Source organism: Prionailurus bengalensis, chromosome A1, assembly GCF_016509475.1.
Source record: "Prionailurus bengalensis isolate Pbe53 chromosome A1, Fcat_Pben_1.1_paternal_pri, whole genome shotgun sequence".
NCBI classification, from domain to species: domain Eukaryota; kingdom Metazoa; phylum Chordata; class Mammalia; order Carnivora; family Felidae; genus Prionailurus; species Prionailurus bengalensis.
Window position 1 is genome coordinate 232,329,209 of NC_057343.1, and position 24,416 is coordinate 232,353,624.

Sequence of the window (24,416 nt, forward strand, 5' to 3'; positions counted from 1 at the left end):
GATGACTAAAGCTTTGTAATGTAGCTTTAAGTCCAGAATTGTGATACCTCCTGCTTTGCTTTTCTTTTTCAAGATTGCTTTGGCTATTTGGGGTCTTTTGTGTTTCCATACAAATCTTAAGATTGTTTATTCTAGCTCTGTGAAGAATTCTGGTGTTATTTTGATGGGGATTGCATTAAATGTGTAGAGTCCTTTGGATAATATAGACATTTAAAACTTTTTTGTTCTTCCAACCCATGAGCATGGAATTTTTTTCCATTTCTTTGAGTCCTCTTCTGTTTCTCTCACAAGTGTTCTATAGTTTTCAGAGTAGAAATCTTTTACCTCTTTGCTTAGATTTATGTCTAGATATCTTATGGTTTGGGGTGCAATTGTAAATGGGATCGATTCTGGTTTTCTGCTGCTTCATTATTGGTGTATAAAAATGCAACCGATTTCTGTACATTGATTTTGTATCCTGTGACTGTACTGAATTTGTGTGTTAGCTGATGCTCCATTAGCATGACACGTGATTCCCCATCACCTTACTTTCAACGTGCAGGTGTCTCGAGGTCTAAAATGAGACTCATGTAGTCCCAACAGTGACTTTCCGTCCAATACTTATAACGTGTCCTCCACGGTTTGTCACCAAGATTTGACACCATAGGCGCTGGAGGACCATCAGTATTTAACATGGGTTCCCAAGGTGGGAGAGGGGCAGGGAGAAGGCCCTGGCTTGTAGGATTTGTTGATTTCTGTGGTGTAGAAACTTTCTCAAGGTCAGTTTCAAGCTACCAGCATGACATCACTGAAAGTCAGGTTGGGAGAGACACCAGCAAAGACAGCTCCAGGAGCTCCGGCAATGGTTCAGGGGCCAGAGAGGCACCAGTGTGAAGCACAGGAGCAGATGTCTTCCCGGTCAGAGACCATGATGCCAAACCCTAGGAAGAAACAAAACCAAATCACCTTCCCAGCTACAGGCCAAAGTTTATTTATTCAGTTGACAATATTTACTCAAGCAAACTAAAACTATAGAAGAATATTAGGGAAGAGAAAACCTTCCTTTTGACTTTTGGCGAAACCTATAGTTAACAAATTTAGAACGTTTTTCTCTCCAGAAATCGGCAGAATAAGTATTACTGGGCAATCTCTGGCAGTCACCATTTCTTATGGAATTTTTTTTTTATCTTTTTGAGTCTGGTTTAAAGTAACTTCAAACAGCTTTATAGCACACAAAGTCAGAAAAGAAGAAGAACTTACTGGAAACACACCCAAATCTAAGCAAGGCCAGTGTGGAAGGATCCTCTGACTAATGTGTGTAGTTTTGCACAAGGGACTAAGGGGCATTGGAAGCTTTGGGAATGATTACCTGGGGTGAACACACACACCTGCCCCCTTTCCCAAGAAACCACCAGGTCCTACTACGAGGACAGCCCTGGGCCATTATTCTGCAAAATCCTCATCAAACAATTTCTTTTCATTCCTGCTTTAGCTCGGTTGTTTCCTGCTCACATTTTTATTAGGTTTTCTGAATGTAAACCTGAGATGACTCCCAGTGCAAACAGAGAGGCTTCTGTTACAGTCCATTTGAAAAACTGCCCACTGGAATAGAGAAAGAGAAAACACATTTTCGTATTTACCCAAAAGCAATGGAGCCTCAAACAATAAGTTAAGATTATAATATTCTTGAGGGAGGTGAATTCTCTATTCCAATATAAACTCTACAATTGGTTATCTCTATACCATTAAGGAAGTGTCCCAGCCGAATGAGCTAAATACACTCTGGATGGCCGAGATCATTTACAGAATAGCAATCAGAACAAAGGCAAAAGAGAGATAAAAATAGAACACCTCTCGCTGACAGCAACCCCCAAGCAGAAAGCTATAAACCTATTAGGAGTGTGGGTTTAACTTCTCATCCTTCAGGAGTTTATTAATGAAGCCATGTGGCTATGAGAGCTTGGATTTATGAGGCACAGGCTTCAAGACTCATACTTAGACACTGAAACTCAGAAAGGTGAACTTTCAGCGACGTTATCACTGCAGGTATGTGCAGAAGTGAGGATCAAACCCTGGTCCTTCTGTCTTCAAGGTCAATTCTCATTCCAGCAGATCAGAAGGGAGTGGGGAGGCCACAGCACGAAAGCATTCTTTCCATAGCATGCCTTTGAAAACTAAAATTCCCCTTGTGAATTTGTGAGATATGAGCGTTCTATTTTGTGCCACCTCTAGAAACTTGTGTGTTGAGTGAACTGAAGTACATCTGCTTTTTGGGGCAACTGGGAGTTGAAGAGGGGTAAAGGAAGATGTAGCCTAATGTTCACCAGAAGGCTAAGGCATGAGGGTCCTGGAGTTGATTCTTTCTTCCAACATTTTGGAGCTGTGCAATCCTGGGCAAGTTACTTAACCTATATGAATCTTAGTTGTCCTCATCTAAGAAATGGGGATGATAATAAGTATCATCATATGTAACAGGCATCACCCTGTTGAGAGTGTTCAGTGAGATAAACCAGGCACGTGGTAAAGAGTCAGAGGTTATCAGCTATCATTTCTGTTCTCCATTGGCCCGAAAATGTGCTTCCCCACTTCCCCACATTTTAACATTTCTTCAGTGAAACTGACAGTCTGCAGCATCCTAGCATTGTGTCAAATTTTAATGGCACATCTTACAATCAATAGAGTCTCGCTTTCATGAAATACGGCGTTATAATTATCAGTACTATTATCGCCAGAGATTTGACCATAAAATAATAATGAGACTGCTTCCACGAGCTGTGGACAATAAGCAGCCTTATTATTTTATAATAGCATGGCAGATTTCCCAGCTAGAAGACTCTCCTGGGGGCCACTGTGCAATGGCTAAGATGGATGAATGTTGCCTTCTGGCAGTAACAGACTTTCAATAGATCTGTCTGACTTTAAGCAAGTGCAAGATACGAAAATCCACATTTCTATTGAAAAACTAATTAGAAGGTAATACTGTAAAATAGAAGAATGCTAAAAGTACCCATTTAGGCACATTTCTCAACCTTTATTGTCCACCCCCCGTCATGAGCCGTTTAAGACATTTTTGTTCAAATCCCTTCCCCCGATGAAATTTTAATGTTAAAGACACACTATCTATCTATGTATTGGATGCATATCTGTGCTTGACACATAAAAACCTGCATGAACAATGTACAAAGGAGTATGACTTTTATGCTCTCTTGAGGATTCCCCTTTGAGAATGCATGGTTTAGAGACAGATGCTAAAGGTCATTTGAGATACTATTTGACGGGAAACTTTTATTTGCACGTAGATTTTCCATGATGTGGCAACTGCAGAAAGGAAGAAACACAAGTAGCCTGTTTGATAAAATGTCCACAGTGGGGTCCCTGCTCCACGTTCATTACAGGCCAGTGTCTCTCTGTTTTTTAGACCATGGTACCCAAGCAACATACCAGGAAGGTGGGCGCAAGTATGAGCCAGATTTGACTTTATAATTGAAGAAAACTTGCCTCAAAGTTCAGTAGACTTCTTTTTGTGTGCACGAGGGTCTATCTACCCCATGACAAATAGGCATGAATGACCAGTAGTTCATTCAAATAACCGTGATTGGAATTACTTCTACAATAGATCTCGATATATATTTTTTTCTTATCTCATACTGTTATTTCTCTAGTAGCTGAAATCAGCATGCAGGTCAACAAGTTTCCTGAATATTCTCTGCAGGTTAGCCCCAAGGGCAGGGTTCTCTGCCTCCCTAATCTTACTGGCCCTGGGCATGAAGTTTCCTGGACCCCAGAGGAAGGACACCTGAAGCAGCAGAAAACAACTGCTTCCTGTTCCCTGCTTCTCACTTCCGGTTCCCTGCTTCTCACTTCCTGTTCCCTGCTTCTCACTTCCGGTTCCCTGCTTCTCACTTCCGGTTCCCTGCTTCTCACTTCCTGCTTCCTGCTTTGGCCAAAGTCCAAAGCATCAGGAATGAAGGACTCCTGGCACCTCTGCCTCAGAGTAGATGGCAGAGGCTTGGACAGAAGATGGACAGAAGGTTCACAGGAAATGAGCTCTGCAGAGCTGGAAACCTTTGCCTGGAAGGAGGAAAGAACAGGGGCTAAAGGAAGGTTAACGAGGGGAGGCCCAGCTTCGGTGATGGCAATGAAGAGAGGGAGCCAGTGTGGGAAAGGCAGGAAGGAGGCAGCCGGCTCACAGAGCAAACTCCAAGGAAACAGTGGGCTCCAGTCATGGGCAGCAGGAGAGGGAGCCCAGCTGCCCCTACCCCCACGTGTGTGGGGACATGTGTACAGAAGCCTGGAAGCAGCAGTGATGGCCCAAAAGTTAGCCTCATCCCCCATCCAGGGGCCACATGAGAGCAGGCTGCGAGGTTCCTTTGAGGACTACTCCAACCCAGGGCAAGATTTCAGAGGCACCTGGGGCTGGGCTCAGAGCAGCACCCACACCATCACCTCGATGCTCAGGAGATAGGCAGTTCGGTCTGCTAGTACCTGTTTAAAGAGGCCAGGGCCTTCCACTCCAATGAGATTGTTCGCCTGAAATGTGGAAGGAAGGAAGGAAAAAAGGAAGGAAAGAAGGAAGGGAGGTGGGCAGAGAGGGAGAGAGGGAGGGAGGGGGGAAGGAGGGAAGGAAGGAAGGAAGGAAGGAAGGAGCCTACAAGGCTGTCCACCTCAGTAAGGGCTCCATGCAAGGGGTTGGGATATTCAGTCCTTTCCTGCTGAGCCTCAGGAAAACAGGGACCTGGTAAGAGCCGTCTCTCCTCCCAGGGTCTGAGGGCCTCTTGCACCTTGGAACGACAGTGCTTGTTCTCTAATATAAATATATTTTAAGTTTATGTATTTATTTTGAGGGGGGAAGGGCAGAAAATGAGGGAGAGAGAGAATCCCAAACAGGTTCAGTGCTGTTGGCACAGAGCCCAATGCTGGGGCTGGATCTCAGGAAACACGAGATCATGACCTGAGTGGAAACCAAGAGTCAGATGCTTCACCGACTGAGCCACCCAAGTGCTCCTGTTCTTATAAGAATCCCATTCCTGGCTGCCTCCAAGCCTCACTCACAGATCTTCTTTCCCCATGCAGGGGCCCGTTGGAGCCCCTGACTCAGTGGGCCAGCTTGGGGTCCCCAAGCATGAGGAATGGAGAAGCTCCAGAAAAATGCACCGTCTTCATTTCTGGATAGAGTCCCAGGCCCGGCACCCTGGTCCCAAGTTTTCATCTGACGGTAAGCCAGGGATGGCCACTCTCTTCTTATTTGGATAAGTGCAGGAGATGGGGGGCAGAGCAACAGGAAAGAGATCCCCTTCCTCGACTCCACAAACTCTCCAGGTGCTGCTTTGCCTCCGTGGATGCTTATGTAAGGGAGGTGCTAGCAAGCAGGTCATTTCATACCCCATGCCCACAGTCATTCGGGACTCGACAAGAACACTGGCGAGACCCACTTATAATTGTCTGGTGGTTGAGTGCTTATTTAATCATTTTAATTCCACAATTGGGATAAATTCAAAATTTACTTTGCATGACCCTTACCTGGCAAATGAAGGGAGGTGACACAGGTGACCGGGTGCTGACATAAGGTGGGTCAATAGAATGTAACTTGGCTAATGGCGTGTAAATTAGAAACTGGAGAGTTTAGCATTGGAGGAATCTAGAAGGAGGAGGCTTATGCACATACACACACACACATGCACACACAGGTGCACACACACACGCACACATACACACCTTATTGTCCTGTTTATTTCCAACACTGCTGTTCGCACAACCTGAATGCACTTAATTGGTTTACTTCGTTGTCACCAGTTGACCCACTGTTAGAATGTCCCTGAGAGCAGGAACCTTGTCTGTCTTGTTCAACCCGGGATCTCTGGGATCTAGAACAATGCCTGGAACCAGAGCCCATCACTGTTGGTGAGGAAGAGAGGGAGGGCTAAGCAGCCAGGCACCTGTCCCATAGTAAGTGCTAAGACCAGGCAGGCTGCAAGACCACGCTCAGGGTGATGATGTCAATCTCTTCAATAGTTCAGAAGCCCAAGTACAAAACCACAGGTCTGGGACAGTAACCATCTCTCGAAAGTTACCTAAAGGGCAACTACGTTAGCTAAAGTAAGACAGTAAGATGGAGAAGAGGAAAGTCCTTCCTGGTTTCAGATACACAGGAGATTTGCAGTCACCCGGGAGAGGGAAGAAACCAAACACGCCATCGGCAAAGCCACGCTGCTGGCTTGCTCACCCTGAGAGCCCTGCTCACGGGGAGTTTGGTGTTGGCACAGCCCGGTGAGCTGGAAACCTGGGCAACGACCCCCACAGTAGGGCCTTCGCTCTGTCTGGAACACTAGGCCTGACGTGCCTCAGTTTATAACTTTGCCCTGGTCTACACAGTGGGCGCATGCATGGAGTTCTGGCTTGCAATGTGTGCTTAGCCTATATTCTGATGCACTTACACAGAAAGGACGGAAACCACGTGTGCCCTGGACTGATGGGACACCGTGCACGTGCAGCTGGGAGATTTTTGTTTCCTCTGAGCATAACAAGCCAGCACAGTTGGAGCAGGACTGTGTCCAAGCCCAGCTCCAGACTGCACGGGGGACAACACCGTAAAGTGCTCATCAGCAAACTGGAGAGGTCCGGGAACACGGAACCACTGTGGTCAGAGGACCCATGGTGTGTACCCTGGAAAAGTGAAGGCTTGAAAGGGCCGAGAAACTTACAAGGGTCTGACAATGAGGAGGAGCGCAGCCGCCCTGCCATCCAAGCAGAACAAAGAATTTAGGCCAAGGAAATAGGAAAGCAAATACTGGCTAAGGGGAAGAGGATTTCTGCACCAGTTAGAGCTTTGGACAACTGAATATACAGCAGAAAGAAAGCATGGCGTCCGCATCATCCCTGCGCTGCCATCTGCTAGTGGTGAGGCCTTGGGCAAGTTAGCTAATTTCTGTGAACCTCAGCTATTATCTCCAAATTGGGAAACATAGCAGTTTCGTCAACGTTGGCAGTGAAGGTTAAAATTAAATGGTGCATGTTGGTGGGAGTGCAAACTGGTGCAGCCGCTCTGGAAAACAGTGTGGAGGTTCCTCAAAAAATTAAAAATAGATCTACCTTATGACCCAGCGACAGCACTGCTGGGAATTTACCCAAAGGATACAGGAGTGCTGACACAGAGGGGCACGTGCACCCCAATATTTATAGCAGCGGCTTCAACCATGGCCAAATTATGGAAAGAGCCCAAATGTCCATCAACTGATGAAGATGTGGTTTATATATACCATGGAATACTACTTGGCAATGAGAAAGAATGAAATCATGCCATTCGCAGCAACGTAGATGGAACTGGAGGGTATTATGCTGAGTGAAATAAGTCAGAGAAGGACAGATATCATATGTTTTCACTCATATGTGGAATTTGAGAAACTTAACAGAAGACCATGGGGGAGGGGAAGGGGAAAAATAGTTACAAACAGAGAGGGAAGGAGGCAAACCACAAGAGACTCTTAAACACAGAGAACAAACTGACGGTGGATGGTGGGGGTGGGGGAGAGGGGTAAGTGGGTGATGGGCATTGAGGGGGGCACTTGTTGGGATGAGCACTGGGTGTCGTATGTAAGCGATGAACCACGGGAATCTACCCCCAAAGCCAAGAGCACACTTTACGCACTGTATGTTAGCCAATTTGACAATACATTATATTTGAAAAAATAATAAAAATAAGTAAAGTAAAATTAAATTAAATTAAGAAGCGCATGTAAAACACTTAGCACAGAGAGTAAGCACCCAAAAACAGTAGCTCTGATCATCTCAACATTATGGAATACTCATGACATAGTCCTCTATTATGTAAAGGGGTGTTAATAGGGGCCCAATTGTCCCTCCCCCCCCAAAAAAAGATGTATTGGAGCCCTAAGCCCCAGTATCTCAGCCTAGGGCTTTATTTGGAGACAGGGTCTTTATGGAAGTAATCCAATTAACATGAGGTGATTAGAGTGGAAGCCAATCCAATATAGCTGTTGTCTTTGCAAATAGGGAAATGTGAACATTCACACACGTAAACAGAAGATGACACACAGAGACGCAGGGAGAAGAGGGCTTTCCGCAGGGCGAGGACAGGGGCCTGGAGCAGACACTCCCTCCCAACCGCAGAAGGGACCCACGCGCTGACGCCTTGACCTTGGACTTCCAGCCTCCAGAACTGGGAGACAATAAATTTGTGTGGTTTAATCCCCCTGATCTGTGGTTGTTTGTTAAGGCGGCCCTAGCAAACTGAAACAGGTTCCCCACTCACCAAACACGCGGCAGCCTCCCGTGGGGGCTGGGGGCAGATGTGACCAGATTGCCACCATATAAATACAGGCTCCTGGGCTGACCGGAGACTTTGATTCAATTAGGTCAGGACAGGACCCAGATACGCATTTTGAAAAAACAGCCACAAGGTCCAGCACGTGGATGCTTTGTTTAGGGCCGGACAAGCTTCGAAGTAATTCTTCAGCTCTGTTAGCCCTCCACCTTGTTGTGCAAAGTGTGTGCACAACACGTGTGTGTCTGTGTGGGTCCAGGCGTCCGTGCCTGTGTCGTTCTAAGCATATGCCAGATTCAGAAAGGATCCCCACGTCAAGATTCCACGAACGTACATGAGAAGAGAAAGGTGAAGAACACAAAATGAACCGATTTGTCTCCGCCCAAATTGGCTTCCATCCAGGCCCAAGCAGCCGCGGCAGCGGTCCTGCCTCCGTTGCCCACGCGGCTCCAGCCACAGCCTCCCAGCGCCCCCTGATGCCCCCGCCACCCAGGCAGCCACGAGGGGCCCCCACGGACCAGGTCTGTGAGTAAATACAGGGGAAGACCCACCGGAGGGTCCTGCCCGCCCCCGAGCAGTGTGCCAGCCTATGCGAGGGCCAGGACATGTAGCCTCCGTGAGTGTTTGCCAACAGGTGGGGTATGTGAACTCGTGGAAAATAACAGTGCACTTGGAAAGGTCACTACTTTACCTGTGTAATAGTGTCTAATTTCATTCAACTTAAACAAAGCAGATTGAGTAAGTTATATAAGCCCAAAAGCTATATCGTTCCCTAATTCAGCTCCGGTCTTTTTTCCCTGGGTAATAGTTACCTACAGTTGCATGACAAATTACCTCCAAAATGTAGTGGCTTAAAACAACACACATTAATTATTTTGCCGTCTCTGCGGGTAGGAATCCAGGGTGGCTTAGCGGGGTGCCTCTGGCTCAGAGCCTCTCGGGAGGAGGCAGTCAAGCTGTTGGACAGAACTGGGGTCTCATCAGGGGCGGGTGCCAAGAATCAGCTTCCAGTTCACTCACATGGTTATTGTCAGGGCCCCATCTCCTACCACGCGGGTATCATCCTCACAGGACCGCTTCCCAGGCTGGCTCTGCCAAAGGTAAGCAAACGAGGCGAGCAAGAAAGAACAAGAGATAGAAACCAGTCTTTTTATAACCTAGTCTCAGAAGCGACATTCGTCACTGTTGCCATATTCTGTCCAGTGGAAGCGAGTCATTAGGCCCAGCCCACACCGGAGGGAAGCATCTTATACAAAGATATTATCGCAAGGAGGAGGGGACTGGGGGGACGTTATCTGTGAGGCTGCCTGTCATATTCTGAGTCAAAGAAGAGTTTCAACGTGGCCCCTCGGACAAGGTCTTCCTACGTTCCACCATAAACCGTTCCTCATGGCACATGTCACCATGTCACAGATCGGAAAGATGGCACTCTCTGGAAGGGTCTACCTGTGTCACGTTTCCTAAGAAATAAAGGCTTAAACATAAACCCCGAAGTGATCCGTTATCAGAATATTTACCGAGGGCAAATCCCTTTGCTTCTACTTTTTGTTGATCCTGTAGTCTATAGGGGTGAGCAAGCAGGCTACCAAGGACCAGACAGTAAGTATTTTTGGCTTAGGAGGCCACGTGACCTCTGTCACAACTACTCAACCTTGCCATGGTAACACGAAAGTAGCATGGAGCAACATGTACGCAAAGGGGCATGGCTGTGTTCCAATAAAACTTTATTTACACAGCAGACCTCAGGCAAAATTTTATTCACAGGTCGTAGTTTGCCAAGTGTCACAGAAAATAGCCCGTATTCTATTTGAGAATAAAACAGAAGTTAGCAGTAAAAGTAGAGCTAGCAGGCTACTGTTTCTGACAAAGGCATTCGGGTGACACATGTATTAAATGCTTCATCGTAAACACAGGCAAATCATATCGAATCCGTATTGACCACCATCATCCAAAATAGAGAACATGTGACCTTGAACTGTCCTGTCGCCTAGAATCATGTTAGAAGTTGTGTGACTGTCGAGGCATTGGGGTGAGTGTGGAAGGCCTGGAATTGCCTGAAAGTTTCCCCTCGCCATCCTAATGATGAATTTCTACCTAGTCACCTAGAAGAGAACTTCCATTCATTTATTTTACTGAACGACACAACAAAAGAACATTGGGCCAACCATGACAATCCCATCTGTTGAGGGGATACCGGTAATGTAAATGGGAGGAAAGGCTCATAAAAATAATTTCTAAACCTATAGCGAAGATACAAGAAGAGGCTTGCTTGTGATGATTTTTCAATTCTGAGCTTCTAGAAACCAGAGCCAGACCAGTCATGGGTACAAGGGAATTTGCCCACTCCTGCTCCAGAGGATAAAGGACTGCCACCACCCCTAGCTTGCAGGGCATAAGCGATGCCTGAAAGGGTAAGGGGAGCACAAGATAGCCTCTCCCCACCCCACATTTCTTCCTGAAGGATCTTACCGGCAAAGGCACGGAGAACCGGGGATGACGTGACACTTGAATTTTATCTTTTAAAATGTGTCTCAGGGAACTCTATGAAGTCTTTGTTTAGAAACAACCCAGCATGTTAACACTGCAAAGCTTCAGAAACTGGGAAGTTGTTCATCATTTCAGTTTGTTTTAGAGGAGAATATCAGACGCTTATGTCTGTCGCTCACTATGCACAGTTTCAGCCTCCGACAGACTAGAATGTAAGCTCTAAGAAGGCTGAGACCTTATCTTCACTTTCTAGAAAAGGGCCTGGCATAGGGTACGTCCTCAAAAATATTTGTTGAATGAAACAAAGTCTATGAAATCAATAAACTCCTTCCGAGTCTTGAGATTCCTAGATTTATCCTCAGGGCCTGGTAGCCAACTGTGCCTCCCTCCCCTGCCATTAAACCCCTGGGATCATAGGAAGAGGACAAGGACCCCAGGAGAGAGCTCAGGCCAGCACATGTCTCCCAGGATCCCCTCATGAGTAGATAAGGACAGGGCTCCTTTCTGTCTCTCAGCTACCATAGCAGCACCAGCCTTCTGCCTGGAATCTCAAGGAACATTCAGTTCTCCAATCAGCTCAGTGAAAGTTGGGGAAGCTGGAAATGAATCCCAGGGAACCTGGGATAAAAGCAGAGGGCAGTTGATGGAAAGAGCCTGCGGTAAACGGTGTGTCTAATGGGATAGGACAGACTTCAGTATCAGAAAAAAAATAGCAAGGTAGAATTGCCGGGGGCGGGGGGCGGCGGGTGCAGGGGAGCAGGGAGAGGGTGGACAGCAAGGCTTCAAATTGTGTAATGAATCCATTAGGGGCACTGCTTTTTATTTATGTGCGATTTGTAAGGGTGCAAAGGACGAAAAACTAGACCCGTCTCTGCTATCTGTGGGCGTGAAGTCACATCACCTTTTCCACGGACCCTGCAAGGGATCCCTTCAGCGTAACTTTTCTTTACCCAAACACTCCGTGGTTCTTTGTTAGGAAGATGAATGGTCATGTTGTAAGTCTCAAGCGAGCTACGGAAGCTTGCATATTTTCTTTTATCTTTTCCATGGCCAAAGGCAGTTTATTAATTTATGTCAGTAAAAAGCTCTGAATGGTGCCCCCGAGGGTCCCTCCAAGCCTGAAGGATGGGCTTGAGATTTGTTCTTATCTAGATCAATCGCAATTGTATTTCCCAAGCTCGGACTTTCCCCTAAAACTTGAGCAAAAGCTGAGCTGGCTTTTCCGCAAACATGGTGAGAAGGAGGATGCCCACTGAAATCATTATTTACAGCCTTCTCTAGCCTGCAAAGTCACACACAGATACTTCCACCCGAGTGGAATAATTAATCGGTTTTGTTAAATCACTTCGCCGGGAAGAAAGATGGCTTAAAAGGAAACCCAGGTAACCTCAGCAGGGAAAATAGGCTTTAAATTTGTTAGGGCAATTATTTGCCAACTCTAACCTCAGAATAGTGAGAGAGAATAAAACTCTCTTCCTCTCATTAGCAAAGGAGAGAGAGAGAGAGAGAGAGAGAGAGAGAGAGAGAGAGAGAAAGTGAAGAAGTGCCCAAAGGTATCTTCCAGAATCTTCCAGAATCATAGCCATGTGTATGCTTGTTGATACAGGCTTATCAGTTGAAAGTTATGACACAAATAACTTAGCCCCTTCACACTGATTCCTCATAAATAGCTGAACTTACCAGTACATTAACTTAAATCTATAAAATAACCTCACCTATGATAACCTATACTGATAGCATGTGCCCTTGAAATTATGTGGAGAGAAAATGACGCTTCCCTTCCATGGTCTTCCTTCCAAAAATCCATAACCCCTGTATAACAGGGAATGAGGGAAACATCAGACTAACATAAACTGAGGGACAGTGCACAAAATAAGACAATTAAAAAGAATCCTTATCTATTTTTTTTCTGGAAGCCAGATGTTATTAAATGTTATCATCCTAATGCTGATAGGATTACTAAGAAGTGGGGACATGTGTCACCAAGAAGTGTCCAAATTCTCCTTTGGGCATTGCTCTATTATTTAGGTTTTCTAAAGTATATTAATTTTATTTTTTAGTGTGTTTATAAAAAGCGCTCTTAATGAAAGGCGTCCAAATATCTCCTATGTAGTAGTCAAAACATCTGTGCTTCTTAAGAGAAGGCACAACCCGCAGCTTTGGAGGGGAAAGAAATGGCCAATAGCCTCCTCTTTGAGATCTTCTGCCGTTTCTTATTTAAAAGTCTGTGAATTGTTTTTGCTATTTCTGCAAGAAACAATTCAAATTTTGACAGGGACCCCCTAGAATCTATAGATGGTTTAGGGTGGTGTGGACTTTTGAACTACATTAATTTTTCTAATCCGTGAACATGGGATAACCTTTCCATTCGTTTGTGTCTTCAATTTTTCTCGCCAAACTCTTGTAGTTTCCACTGTACAGGTTTTTTACTTCCTTAGTTAATGGGATGTGCGTGGGTTGGATCCTGAGGGCGTTATGCTAAGCGAGATAAGTCAGGGAAAGACAACTACTGTGTGATATCACTCATATGGGGAATCTAAAAAAGTTGAATCATAGAAACAGAGGGAAGATCGGTGGTTGCTAGGAGCTGGGGGTTGGAGGAATTGGGGAGATGTTTAAGAGTACAGACTTGGGGTGCCTAGGTGGCTCAGTTGGTTAAGTATCTGACTCTTGATCTCATCCGCTCAGATCTTGATCTCAGGGTCATGAGTTTAGGCCCCACCCTGGGCTCTGTGCTGGGCACGAAGCCTACTTTAAAAAAAAAGAAAAAGGGCACAAACTTGCAACTAGTAAATAAATAAGTTCTGTAAATGTAATGCATAGCACAGCGATTACAGTCACAAACACTTTATTATAAATTTCAAAGCTGCTAAAAGACTAGGTCTTAATTGTTCTGGCCACACACACACACACACACACACAAATGATAATTAAGTGACACGATAGAAATGTTAGCTAATGCTAAGGTGATGATCATATTATAATATATAAATATATCAAACTATCACATTGTGTACCTTACCCTTATACAATGTTATATGTCAATTATATGTTTGTTTTTTTTTAAAAAGCCTGTGAAAACAGCTCTTTTGAAAACTGGTGTCAGTAAGGCTATCAGACCTCTAAGATTTCTCAAACTGCTTTTCTGAAAGCAAGCAGCACAACAGGAGGGCTTTGCCCATCTGGAAACGGCGGTGGGGAGTGGGGAAGCCCAGCCAGTGGGGGCTGCAGCTGTCATTTGGGAAGACAAGCTCACGCCACCCCCGCATGTGACCTGGCTGGCCCAGCACCTGTGAATCAGTCCTGAGTGCCCACCGGCTAACCTGGACCACTCTAGGGGATGCCAGATGGCACTGCGGTTCGAGCCTATCGTAAGGCTGACATCTCCACCAACTACAGGGTGGTGGTTGTTTTTTAACCTAAATGCTTTTTTATTCTTAATCTTAAATCAATGTGTCTAAAGAATGATCTCGAACAGCAGTCTTCAAACTGTGGTCCGGGGACTCCTGGAGTTTCCCTATACCCATTCAGGGGAGCTATGAGGTCAAAACTATCTTTTTTTACGATACTGAAACGCTGTTTGCTTTTTTTTTTTTCCACTTTCATTCCCTCTTGAGTATACAAGTATAGGTTTATTTTGCGATTTCTCTAAAATCTCCAACAAGTCATGTGCTTTGGGCAGACTTGTATTTAGTTCTTTAAAGTTTACCAAGCATCTTCAATATGTGATCCCATGCACTTCTTGTAAACATTCTAGAGGGGTGTATGATTACTCCCATTTTTAAGGCGGGGTGGGAGGAGGCTCTGAGACCCAGAGAGGATAGTGTTTCCCCAATGCCACACATAGTGTGATCAGGCTGGGTCTCAAACCTTGGTCTGCAGCCCCCAAGACGAGCACTCCGTCATTTGTAGATTCTCCTTCCCAGACCGATCCCACATGGACGGTGTGAGCAGAGGCTCACGGCCGAAAGGCAGAAGCAGCCCCCCAACATCCTGTTCGTCGTTCACTTAAGCTCTCTAACAATGACATACTCTCCCTGAGGAAACTTTTGAATTTTCTTAATGGGAAAAGGGTAAAATAATATCCTAGTACCACTGAATCCTGAATAGATTTAAAAAAAAAAAAAAAGCTAACCAAAATATGTTGTTCTTCAATTTCAGACTCCCTTGAGATGATTTTATCTTGCTGAAAGCCTCTTTATTCTTGATGCCTTTGTCATGTTTATTTTTTCTACTTATAGCAATTCATACACCCTTGTAAGAATTTTATATAAGGAGATAAATGCTAAGGCATAATATTGAATAACTGTTTGAATCCCCGAGTAGGATTCGTATTACGGCCTCCACTATGGAACCACAATCACGAAATGCGGTGCAAGGTCAAATAATGACTCTGCGAAAGAGCCGGAAACAAGATTGTCCTTGCCCCCCCCCCCCCCCCCACACACACACCATTACTCCCTGCTGGAACACACTTTGCATAAATCGCCTCCGTAGCAGGTGCGGTTCCGTGGGAAATCAGTATTCACGGCAGTAGCGCTCTCATCCTGTTTGTGGCTTCTATTTTCTAACGTCCAAATACAGATAAAAATGTGTTGCCAAGATTCACGCTGCTTATTTTTTTCTTCAAACATCCTTAGCCAGAGGGTAACCTCATATGCGACTAAAATCGACCTCCGTGTCTTTTATTAGCTGTTAAATTACTTTTTAAAAATGCCTCAAAGTGCTTCTCAATTACCCTGTGACTGACAAGTTGAAGCCCAATGAAATCCCAAAGGATTCCTCGTGTGTGTGTGTGTGTGTGTGTGTGTGTGTGTGTGTAAGATGTGTGGTGTTCTATGATTTTTATTTGGCTCTAGGACATGCATATTCTTTTCAAGTACTGTATGTGTGTGGGGGGGGTGTCATATAAGTTATATTCAAATTAATATTATTTAAAACCTCCATAATATAGTAAGAAATACCTTGGATGTTACAAAGTCAAGAATGCTGCTCTCCCTTTCTGAGCAATATCAACGATGGAAAATAAATTCTGCATAGTGAGTACAAATATAAAAACTCTCATCCATCAGACAAACAGCACGAGAAGACATAACGTACGGGCCAGTCTGGAATAAAGAAGCAATGTTCACCACAGTGATTGATAGGTGGGGTTATTTCAATACGCTATAGGATAGCTCATGGATTCCATGAATTCTCATGAAAACTCCCTTTGTAGTAGTAACACTACATTCTACGGTATGTTGAGGCTTACAGGGCAGGACGGTGGCCAGCACAGGGTTCTCTCGGGTCTCCAGGTACCAGCCACCGATTCCCATGCTTGGCCTTTCGCAGACTGGGTTTCTCCATGAGTGAGGGCGGAGAAGTCCTTGGGTCTCAGGATCTCGTGGATGGTTAATGTGGTGAGGCAGAGCTACATGGAGCACAGGCAGCACTCAATCCTGATCTCACACCAGTCTTGGGGGAGGTTAGTGTTCACCTCTCTGAGGGATTGTGCAGACAAGGAAACAGGCTCAGAAAGTTCCAGGGATGTAGCCCGGGGTACAACATGCACACATGGAAAAGAGGGTCTGCATTTTCTGTTCCTTCTTCCAATACTTTTTCCAGTGCTTACAGTATTCACATTAAGACGTATCTTACAGGGGTGCCTGGGTGGCTCCGTCAGTTGAGTGTCCAACTGCTGATTTCCACTCAGGTCATCATCCCAGGGTTATGGGATCGAGCCCCAAATCAGGCTCCGAGCTGAGCACGGAGCCTACTTAAGATTCTCCCTCTCTCTCTGTCTGTCTCTGTCTCTCTCTCCCTCTGCCCTTTCCCCTGCACACTCTCATCTAAAATAAAAAAAATTTTTTAATTGAAAAAGAAGTATCTTACATTCAGCACCATTTCTTCCAGCACCATTTGGGATTGGGCAAGTCTACTTAGAGAAGAAGGGGGAAATAGCTCACAAAACTCTATTTGGAAGGCGGGAGAAAATGGTATTGGGGCTTCAAAAATCCAGCTTCTGGTCCCAGTGTGCAGTCGAGAGTTGTGTCCCATGTCAACCCAACAATCCTTTCTTCTGTCTGCTTTTGTTTTTCTTGGTAAAAAAAACTGCCTTGCTCTCAGAATTACAGTGAGCTTCAAATAAGATTAGTCACCCAGCAATTCTAACAAAATCTGAGTGTGCATGGCCATATAGAAACTTTCCAATGGGTGGTGCCTGGCATTTATCCTCAGGCATCTGGGACTGGTGAGGCTGGACACGCCCATGCATATGCATGTGAGCGCGCACACACACACACACACACATACACACACACACAAACACGCATGCACGTACACACATGCATACACAAACGTGTTCACGGCAGGAGCAAATGTAAGAAAGGACAAGCGGCCATCTGTACTGATGTTGCCATTCTCTGCATAGTCCTCATTCACTGCTCTTCATTTTGGTAACAATTGTGGGAAATTAAATGCATCCATGCTCTGGAGTTATGAGCGAGAATATCCATTGAGTGCTTTTTATTTATTTTTTAATGTTTATTTATCTCAGTTTTGTGAGAGAACGCGAGCAGAGGAGGGGCAGAGAGCGAGCGAGAGAGAATCCCAAGCAGGCTCCACGCTGTCAGTTCAGAATCATGAATGGTGAGATCATGGCCTAAGCCAAAATTAAGACTTGGATGCTTAACCGACTGAGCCACCCAGGCATCCCTTGAACGCTTTTGATGTGCCCACCTTGGTTTTGGGTGCTGAGCATGCAGTGGGCAAACTGGACAAGGTCTCTCCTCTTTTGGGGCTGGCACTCAACCAGTGCTAGTCAGAGGAGACAGACAGCTGACACCCAGAAGACGGATGAGGGATTCTGGAGGAGGATGAGGTGCCGTGAAGACAAAGGGATGAGAGTCACGTACCTAACTGGCTGCTTCAGATCTGGTGGGCAGGGGAGGCCCTATGGAAAAGCTGGCTCCAGAATAAGAAGGATTCTGGGGGGATAATCTGGAGGAAAGAGTTCCAGGTGGAGGGAATGGCTAATGCTAAGGCCCAAAGGGAAGAATTGGCTTATCACACTCGAGGAGTATCAGAAATGGGCCACGAGAGATGAGCTCCTAGAGGCGGGCACAGCCCCCATCACACAGGGCCTGGGAGGCCACACGTGCTGGGGGTTGCATTTGGCCACATGTAAAGACACCGACCACAGAGACTTGATCTAAATGGTCTGGAAGCGGGTCCATTGCTCTGCGGAGCCCCCCCACACACACACCCGACCAAGAACCTCAAGCCCGTGTATTCTGCCACCCTGAGCACATGGCATTCGTGCCCTTAGTTGCCTCACGGTTGCAATAGGATTGCTCTGCTTTGCACCTGCTGTCTGAATTCGAGGCAGTGTGAGCCACGAGGTCAACACGAGAAAGAGCAGTTTTCACACCAAACGTGCAAAATTTTGCCACAAATCTCCCAACAAACCTCCACTTACATTTCCATGGCAGAATGTGTCCTCCCCTAGCTGCAAGGGAGGCTGGGAAAAACTCAGACGGTTTTTTTCCAAGTCAAGTTCCTTACACAACCACATTTTCTTCAGTAGTAATGCTATTGATTAGGCAGGTACCCCACACCGTAGTCTGGATGCTATTCTAGGTGGAAAGGTATTTGGGGCTAGGTGCAAGAATCAGGAATGCTGCTTTGAACATGTAAAACTAGACATGACTATCACACCAGGGTGTTCCAGTCAGCGTAGTCCCAGAACAGGCCTCAGGGCAGCCCAGTGGGGCCACCAAGGTCCTTGAGTAACTTGACTCCCTCCTCAGAAGCTTCTTTCTTTTACCCCAGGGTTCCCTAGCAATGCCACATGCCCCTGAAGACGTCATCACTCTTCACATGCAGCTTTATGTCCCACTAGGGGCAAAAATGCTGCCAATTAAACTATAACACAATGTTTTCTAGAATTATTTTATACTTCTTAGAAACGGTTCTTTCAGAATTATTAAGACATGAGTCTTTACATAGCACTCATGCACGTACATAAAAAGGAAAATCTTCATACAATTAATTGGTTAGGTATCCTTAAAGGTCCTTTCCATTCAGGATCCATATCCAGAGTGTCTGTGGATTTTCCCACTGTTCCATTTAGAGTGTTAGTGATGGCTCACCTCTTTAAAAGAGCGCTCTGCTATTTATTTCGGATTTCCTTCTAAGCTGCTGACACCTGTCTGCGAGTTTTGATGTGAATGAATGTAAAAGAATGACAACTACATCATGACAGCCGCCTGGCCAACAACGATGTTGCTCTTAATGCTATTGAAATGTGGGGAGAAAGCCCCAGTGGGTAGAACATGCATATGTGCTGTGATGCACACTTGGGCAGCGTTGGGTTAGGCACCCAGAGGTCAAGGAGACAGTGGGAGTCTGAAGCTTAGTGGAGAAACAGGGGTAGAGAAATGGGTTTGCAGATTTGTTGTCCGTAAGTAAATGAACGACAGTCATCCCCATGGGCCTGCATGTTGCCATAAAACAAGATCCAGACAGAAGAAGGCTGATGATGAGCCTTAGAATATTCAAACGTCTATAAATCTAGAAATAAAGCCAACACACCTAACAGAGTTAGGAGGAGGCTAAGGAGGAGGGGGACGGTCAGCTAGGTCAATGCTGACAGGTCAAGCAGGATGAGATGGAAAGGTGACCACCGGATTGGGCAGCATGGAGGTCATAAGTAACCTTGATAAAAGAACCATACCTGTTTGAGGGTAACCTCGGGGGCAGCTGGATTGGACTGGGCTGAGGGGTAAAGGGGGAGTGAGGTGTTTAACCTCTTTGATCAGTTGTATTGCCAAGGGTAGGATGTACAGCCAAGAGAGACGATGGTATTTCCTTTCCTGAAGCCACTGGGCATGTTTGAACGCTAATTCGGCAAGGCGGGATGGATGGTGCAGGAGAGGATACCTGCAATTGCAAAGCGCTTGAGAAGGCGGGAGTGATGTGAAGCAGGGCACGAAGGCTAAGGATCAGCTTTGGCCAGAACCCAGATCCATCGCAACAGCACGCCGGGGGGCACAGAGGCAGCAGCGCAAGAACTCAGTCCTGGTCCCTGGCTTCACAGCGCTGTGTTTCTCCTGGGGGCTGCGGGGGGCACTCCCATATGCAGGGTCTTTGAGCAAATCCCTGCAATCCTCAGGCTCCTAGTCGGTCCCACGTGGGGTCTCATTTCCGCACATAATTAGTCGCTCCAAGTGTGAGCTGGGTGTGCACACCTGGCCGCGGGCCGGTTCCCAGACAACCTGCATCACCCCCTGCGCGCTCCACCCCGGCGGCAGTTTCCGCACCTCCGTCACCGCCCCTCCGGCGGGGGGGAGGGGTGAAGCGCGGCGCGAGAAGCGGCCACCCTCCCGCTGGGCCCTTTCGATCTCCTGCCGGAGTCTGTGCCAGCATCAGCCCCGCCTCCTCTAACCGCAAACACCCCACCCTCACCCTCCTCCTTCCTCCGGCGCCCGCGGCCGCAGCTTCCAACGTGGCGCTGCCAGCCGCGCATGCTCAGTGCACAGAGCGGGAGGGAGGGGCCGGGGCCGGCTGGGCGGGGCCGGGCGCAGTGACGACAACGCGCAGCCGCGGGCAAGGGGGACGCGCCACGTCGGCGCGCGGCGGCCGCGCCCCCTCCCGGCGACCGCAGTTGCTGCCTCCGTGCGCGGCCCCGCCGCGCGCGCCTCCTTCGCAGCCCGGCGCTCAAGCTCGCGCGCGCCTCCCTCCCGGCTCGCGAGCCCGCCGTGGTCGCCGTCGCCGTCGCAGCCCCTCGAACGCGCGGTCGCATCATGTCTTCGCCTCCCGAGGGGAAGCTAGAGACGAAAGCCGGACATCCGCCCGCCGGTACTGACTCGTTCCCACTTTCTCTCCCGCCGCGGGGCGCGAGGGCGGGCTCGAACCTGCGGACGCGGGGCGCGGAGGGGGCTCCGGGCGGGGGCGTCCGCCCCGGCTGCGGGGCGCGGGGGCCGCTCGGGGGCTCCGCTCGGGGGCTCCGCCTGGGCTCCGAGCGCCCCCGGCTTCGCCAGCCCGTGGGAGTTGCATGCAAATCAGAATGATTGGAAGAAAGTCGCTTGCACAACTTCCCCCGAGAAAGTTTGGGCCGAGTGCGTACTTAGAAGGGACAGACAGATGTCTTAGGAAAACGGGCAGCCGGAACGCTGAAAAGTCCGTGTGTGTCGTGTCGTGGTGACAATTAATTGTAGGCTGACAGCATTTCGTGCGGATAAAAGAACTAGAGAAGCGGAAATAATTTTTATCATTAATCACTCAGTGTGATTCCCCCCTCCCCTTCCCGACTTTCTTTCGCATCCAGCTCTTTCTTAAAAGTTTTTCCTCGGACTTTTTTTGTTGTTGTTGCAAATCCTGAACTTATGAGCCAAGGAAGTTAATTAAATCCAGGATAAAGAGTCAGCTTTCTCGAGGAAAAAAAAAAAAAAAAACTAATCTAAGCAGACTTTTTAAGTTCCTAGGGCCCACCTCTTCCCTCTCGGAGCAGGGTTCCCGTTTGTTCTTTCGACTCTGGCCAAATGGGTCGCTGTCTCTGGAATGACAATCGATCCATATGGAAGGACACAGGGAGAGACTCAAAGGCTACCGGCGCCTCTGTGTGTGGGGGTCTTTCAGAGTCTAAACTGTACACGTTAGTCTTATGAACTCAGCCTTCTAATAACAGAAGCCTTATGGAAACGTGGCTGCTTTCTGTGCCCCATTTGGGCCCATTCTTGTTCCAGTAGAGTCGCCTAATCGCCATCTGCTGTCCTCACGTTAGGACACTAAGTCTCTGCCTCAACAGGGGCAACGGAGCAGTTTTTCAATAAGGTGCATTCCAGAGTAGGTAATATTTTTCACTGGTGAAAAAAGCTCTCAACAACACGGAAACTAACTGGCACTAGGGAAGAAAAATGGCTGACCGCCGTGTGGGGACTTAGGAGGCGTGGGATTTGGGGAAGACAGGCTTTGGGGCCATTTGTATTGCATTAGTTACAAAAAACAGGACCTCAGAGGGATTTCTTTTAAAGGTAACTCTGACCTTGGATTCCTCCTGACAGGGATCCACGTCCAGCTGCCTGCTCACCTGGGCGGTTCTGCAGGAAGGAACCCCTCCGGTTGCAGTCATGTCCTTGGACTATGTGGCATTAGTCTGCCCATGGCTCCCCTGTCCCGGGGGAATGAGTGGCATTAAAGCGTATCTGTTGGAATGATACCAAATCCACGTAGCAGTAATTAAATTGCATGGAGAGACATATCCATATGGAGATTTTTAAGATCAGAGGTATAAACTGTACATTGTTAACTCCCTGGGAGAAATTTCGTAAAGGACTCTGATTTTCTGTGAATTGTGAACAGCTAGGCTTTGCGAATTACGAACTGAATGGCTTATTTATGCCCTGAGGTGCAAGGAACCAACTTTTGTGCTGTTGAGCAGTGAACCTGGGGTTCTAAGTTTTGAGGCCTGTCACTTCTCTGGGGCTTACTTTTCCTAATCTTTGAAATGGGAGGGTTGGGCCAGCTGACCTTCCTCTGGGAAAGCCCAGGACACTCTTCAGCTCAGTCCCTTCCATCCATCAGAATCAGAGCCAAAGGGCGTTTAACCCCACAGGTAAACTCAAGTGACTTCAGGACAGGTCCTTCAGCCTTTGGGTTCCCAGTCAAGAAGGAGCTGCTTAGGGATCTGTCACTGTTATTCTGCATTTTCTGAGACTGGTCACTCTTGGCCAGAGTCGGAGGAAGGGCCTGGCATCCTGGCCCAGGGGCGCAGGTTAGAAAGGGGCTTTTTGCTTTCTGCGGCTTGGCTTGCGGTATTTTGCTTCCCAGTAGTGCCCCTCAGCGCACTCTCCCAGATCACAGAGTTCCCTGCGGGGAAGCTCAGGGTCTGCTTGCTTACTCCGGCCAGAGAGTAGGAAGCTCTGCAGAGTAGATGTTATTACAGAATTTAAAAAGAAAGAAAGGGAGAGAGAAAGAAAGAAAAGAAAGACCTGCTATAATAAAGAATAATCATCAAAGATAGCCAAGAGCACCGTTCATAAATCAAATAACAACCTTAAAAACTTTAGGAACCCTCTCATTAAGTGCTTAAGTTGGATGACAAAGACTTGTGCCTACATTCTCAATCAGAAACAATAAAATTCTCTCCCATGACTGTCTTCATGTTCTTTTGTGTTTTCTCGTTATTGCTGTCTGCACCAGGGACCCTCCTGTGCATCCCTACGACATTCCGTTTCCTTACTGTCACACTTACGTGCGCCTGTCTGCCTCTCTTCTTCTTGCTTCTGCCTGGGACTTACTGAGATCTTCATCCCCGGGGGCTGGCACAGTGTCAGGCACAAAATAATACATAGCTCCCTAGTGAGTTTCTCCCAAGCCGAGCCTCTTCTCACCTCTCACTTTCCCCAGACAGAGCATGCAGGATGCACAAGGTCCCTGAACTTCTGAGCTGCCTCCAGTGAGTGGTAGTGATGCAGGGAGGCTGTGAGCCAGTTTAGGTAGCATCTTAGCAGCCAAAGTAGTAACCAGCCTGTGCTGAGTGTTACCGTGTGCCAGTGTTTCCCTCTACCCTTCTAAATTCTTGGCTGAGGACCCTCCTACTGCTCACAAAAGACAGACTGACAAGAGAAAAACAAACAGAAGTTTGGTAACACGGATGCCTCCTGTACTTATGGGAGAGACCAAGGAAAACGGAGTAGCTCCCCAAAGTGGCACAAAGCACCACCTTAAATACCAGCTTCCGGGCAAGACTGGTGGAGGCATCACCTCCCAGGCTACAGTGCTCCTGTCATCCCGGCCGGGCCCTTGGCAAAAGTAATGAAGTCTTAATTTAAGATTGGAGACCTCCCACTGCTCTCAGCTACAAAGTATCTGCGGAGAAATGGGCTGAGACCGCTCGTTTTATGAGCATTCTTGCAAATACAGATTAGCAAAGTTAGAATTAGCCAGGTTCTGTTGCATCACACAGCAGGACCAGTGCGCCACGGCAGAAAGGAGAACGTAATTATCAGACACACTATTACTCATTTCTGCCTGTCTTCGGGAGTTTGTGGCAGCGACGTGGATAAAATCTCACTCTTCAAAACATTTTGCTGGCCCCGTTCCCCTCCATCTCCCAGGGTAGCCAACACCATATGTCAGTAAAGTTCTCGTATATCTATGGGATAGCTTTGAGCGTTACTAATTTTACATATGGTTTTCTTTGAAAAGTAGACTTCCCATCCCTTCTAGAGCTGAGTCGTACGGAAACATAAACACGACTGTATTTATTTAAAGTAAAACGGGAAGTAGACTACTTTTTTTAGCAACTTCACGATAATTGAATTCTTTGTTACGTCAGTCACTCAAATGTGAGTTAAGGATGCATTTAAAAGATTGTGGGTGATGGTTCTCCCTAAATCATCGCCAGAAGGTTTTTCATGTTACCGAGGCCAGTGTATTGCTAGCAATGAAAGACTAATTTGTCTTTTATTGTATTAAAGCATAAAGCCACAGATTTGCTGAGCTTGCCCCCAGTGTCCTCAACCCAGTCACTGATTAACGCTGGAAGAGTACAGGGAAGAGGTCTGCCTTCGCTCCTGACATGCCAAGAAAAGGAAAAAAAAAAAAAAGGCCCTTCTAGTCACTGCATTTTTTTTTCAGACGCTTCAAGTCAGGGTGGAGCTCAGCATTTCTAAAACACAGTTTA

At 47.0% G+C, this 24,416-nt stretch overlaps 1 protein-coding gene and 1 long non-coding RNA gene across 4 annotated transcripts in view; both read left to right on the top strand.

Moving 5' to 3' along the window:
• The first annotated feature begins 377 nt into the window (after positions 1-377).
• Positions 378-12,179, top strand: LOC122479856. The gene is made up of 3 exons (XR_006296449.1): positions 378-480; positions 8,782-8,785; positions 12,168-12,179. It is a non-coding gene; the product is annotated as an uncharacterized LOC122479856 (long non-coding RNA).
• An 8,031-nt stretch (positions 12,180-20,210) lies between these two features.
• Positions 20,211-24,416, top strand: part of LOC122495335 (death associated protein) — a 64,866-nt gene continuing 60,660 nt past the window's right edge. The window contains exon 1 of one of the 3 annotated variants that reach the window (XM_043601023.1): positions 20,211-20,587. In XM_043601023.1, coding sequence (XP_043456958.1) covers positions 20,533-20,587 — 55 coding nt within the window. In that variant the 5' untranslated portion in view covers positions 20,211-20,532. The remainder of the gene's footprint in view (positions 20,588-24,416) is intronic. The other 2 variants (XM_043601024.1, XR_006300413.1) reach the window with 2 other exon arrangements.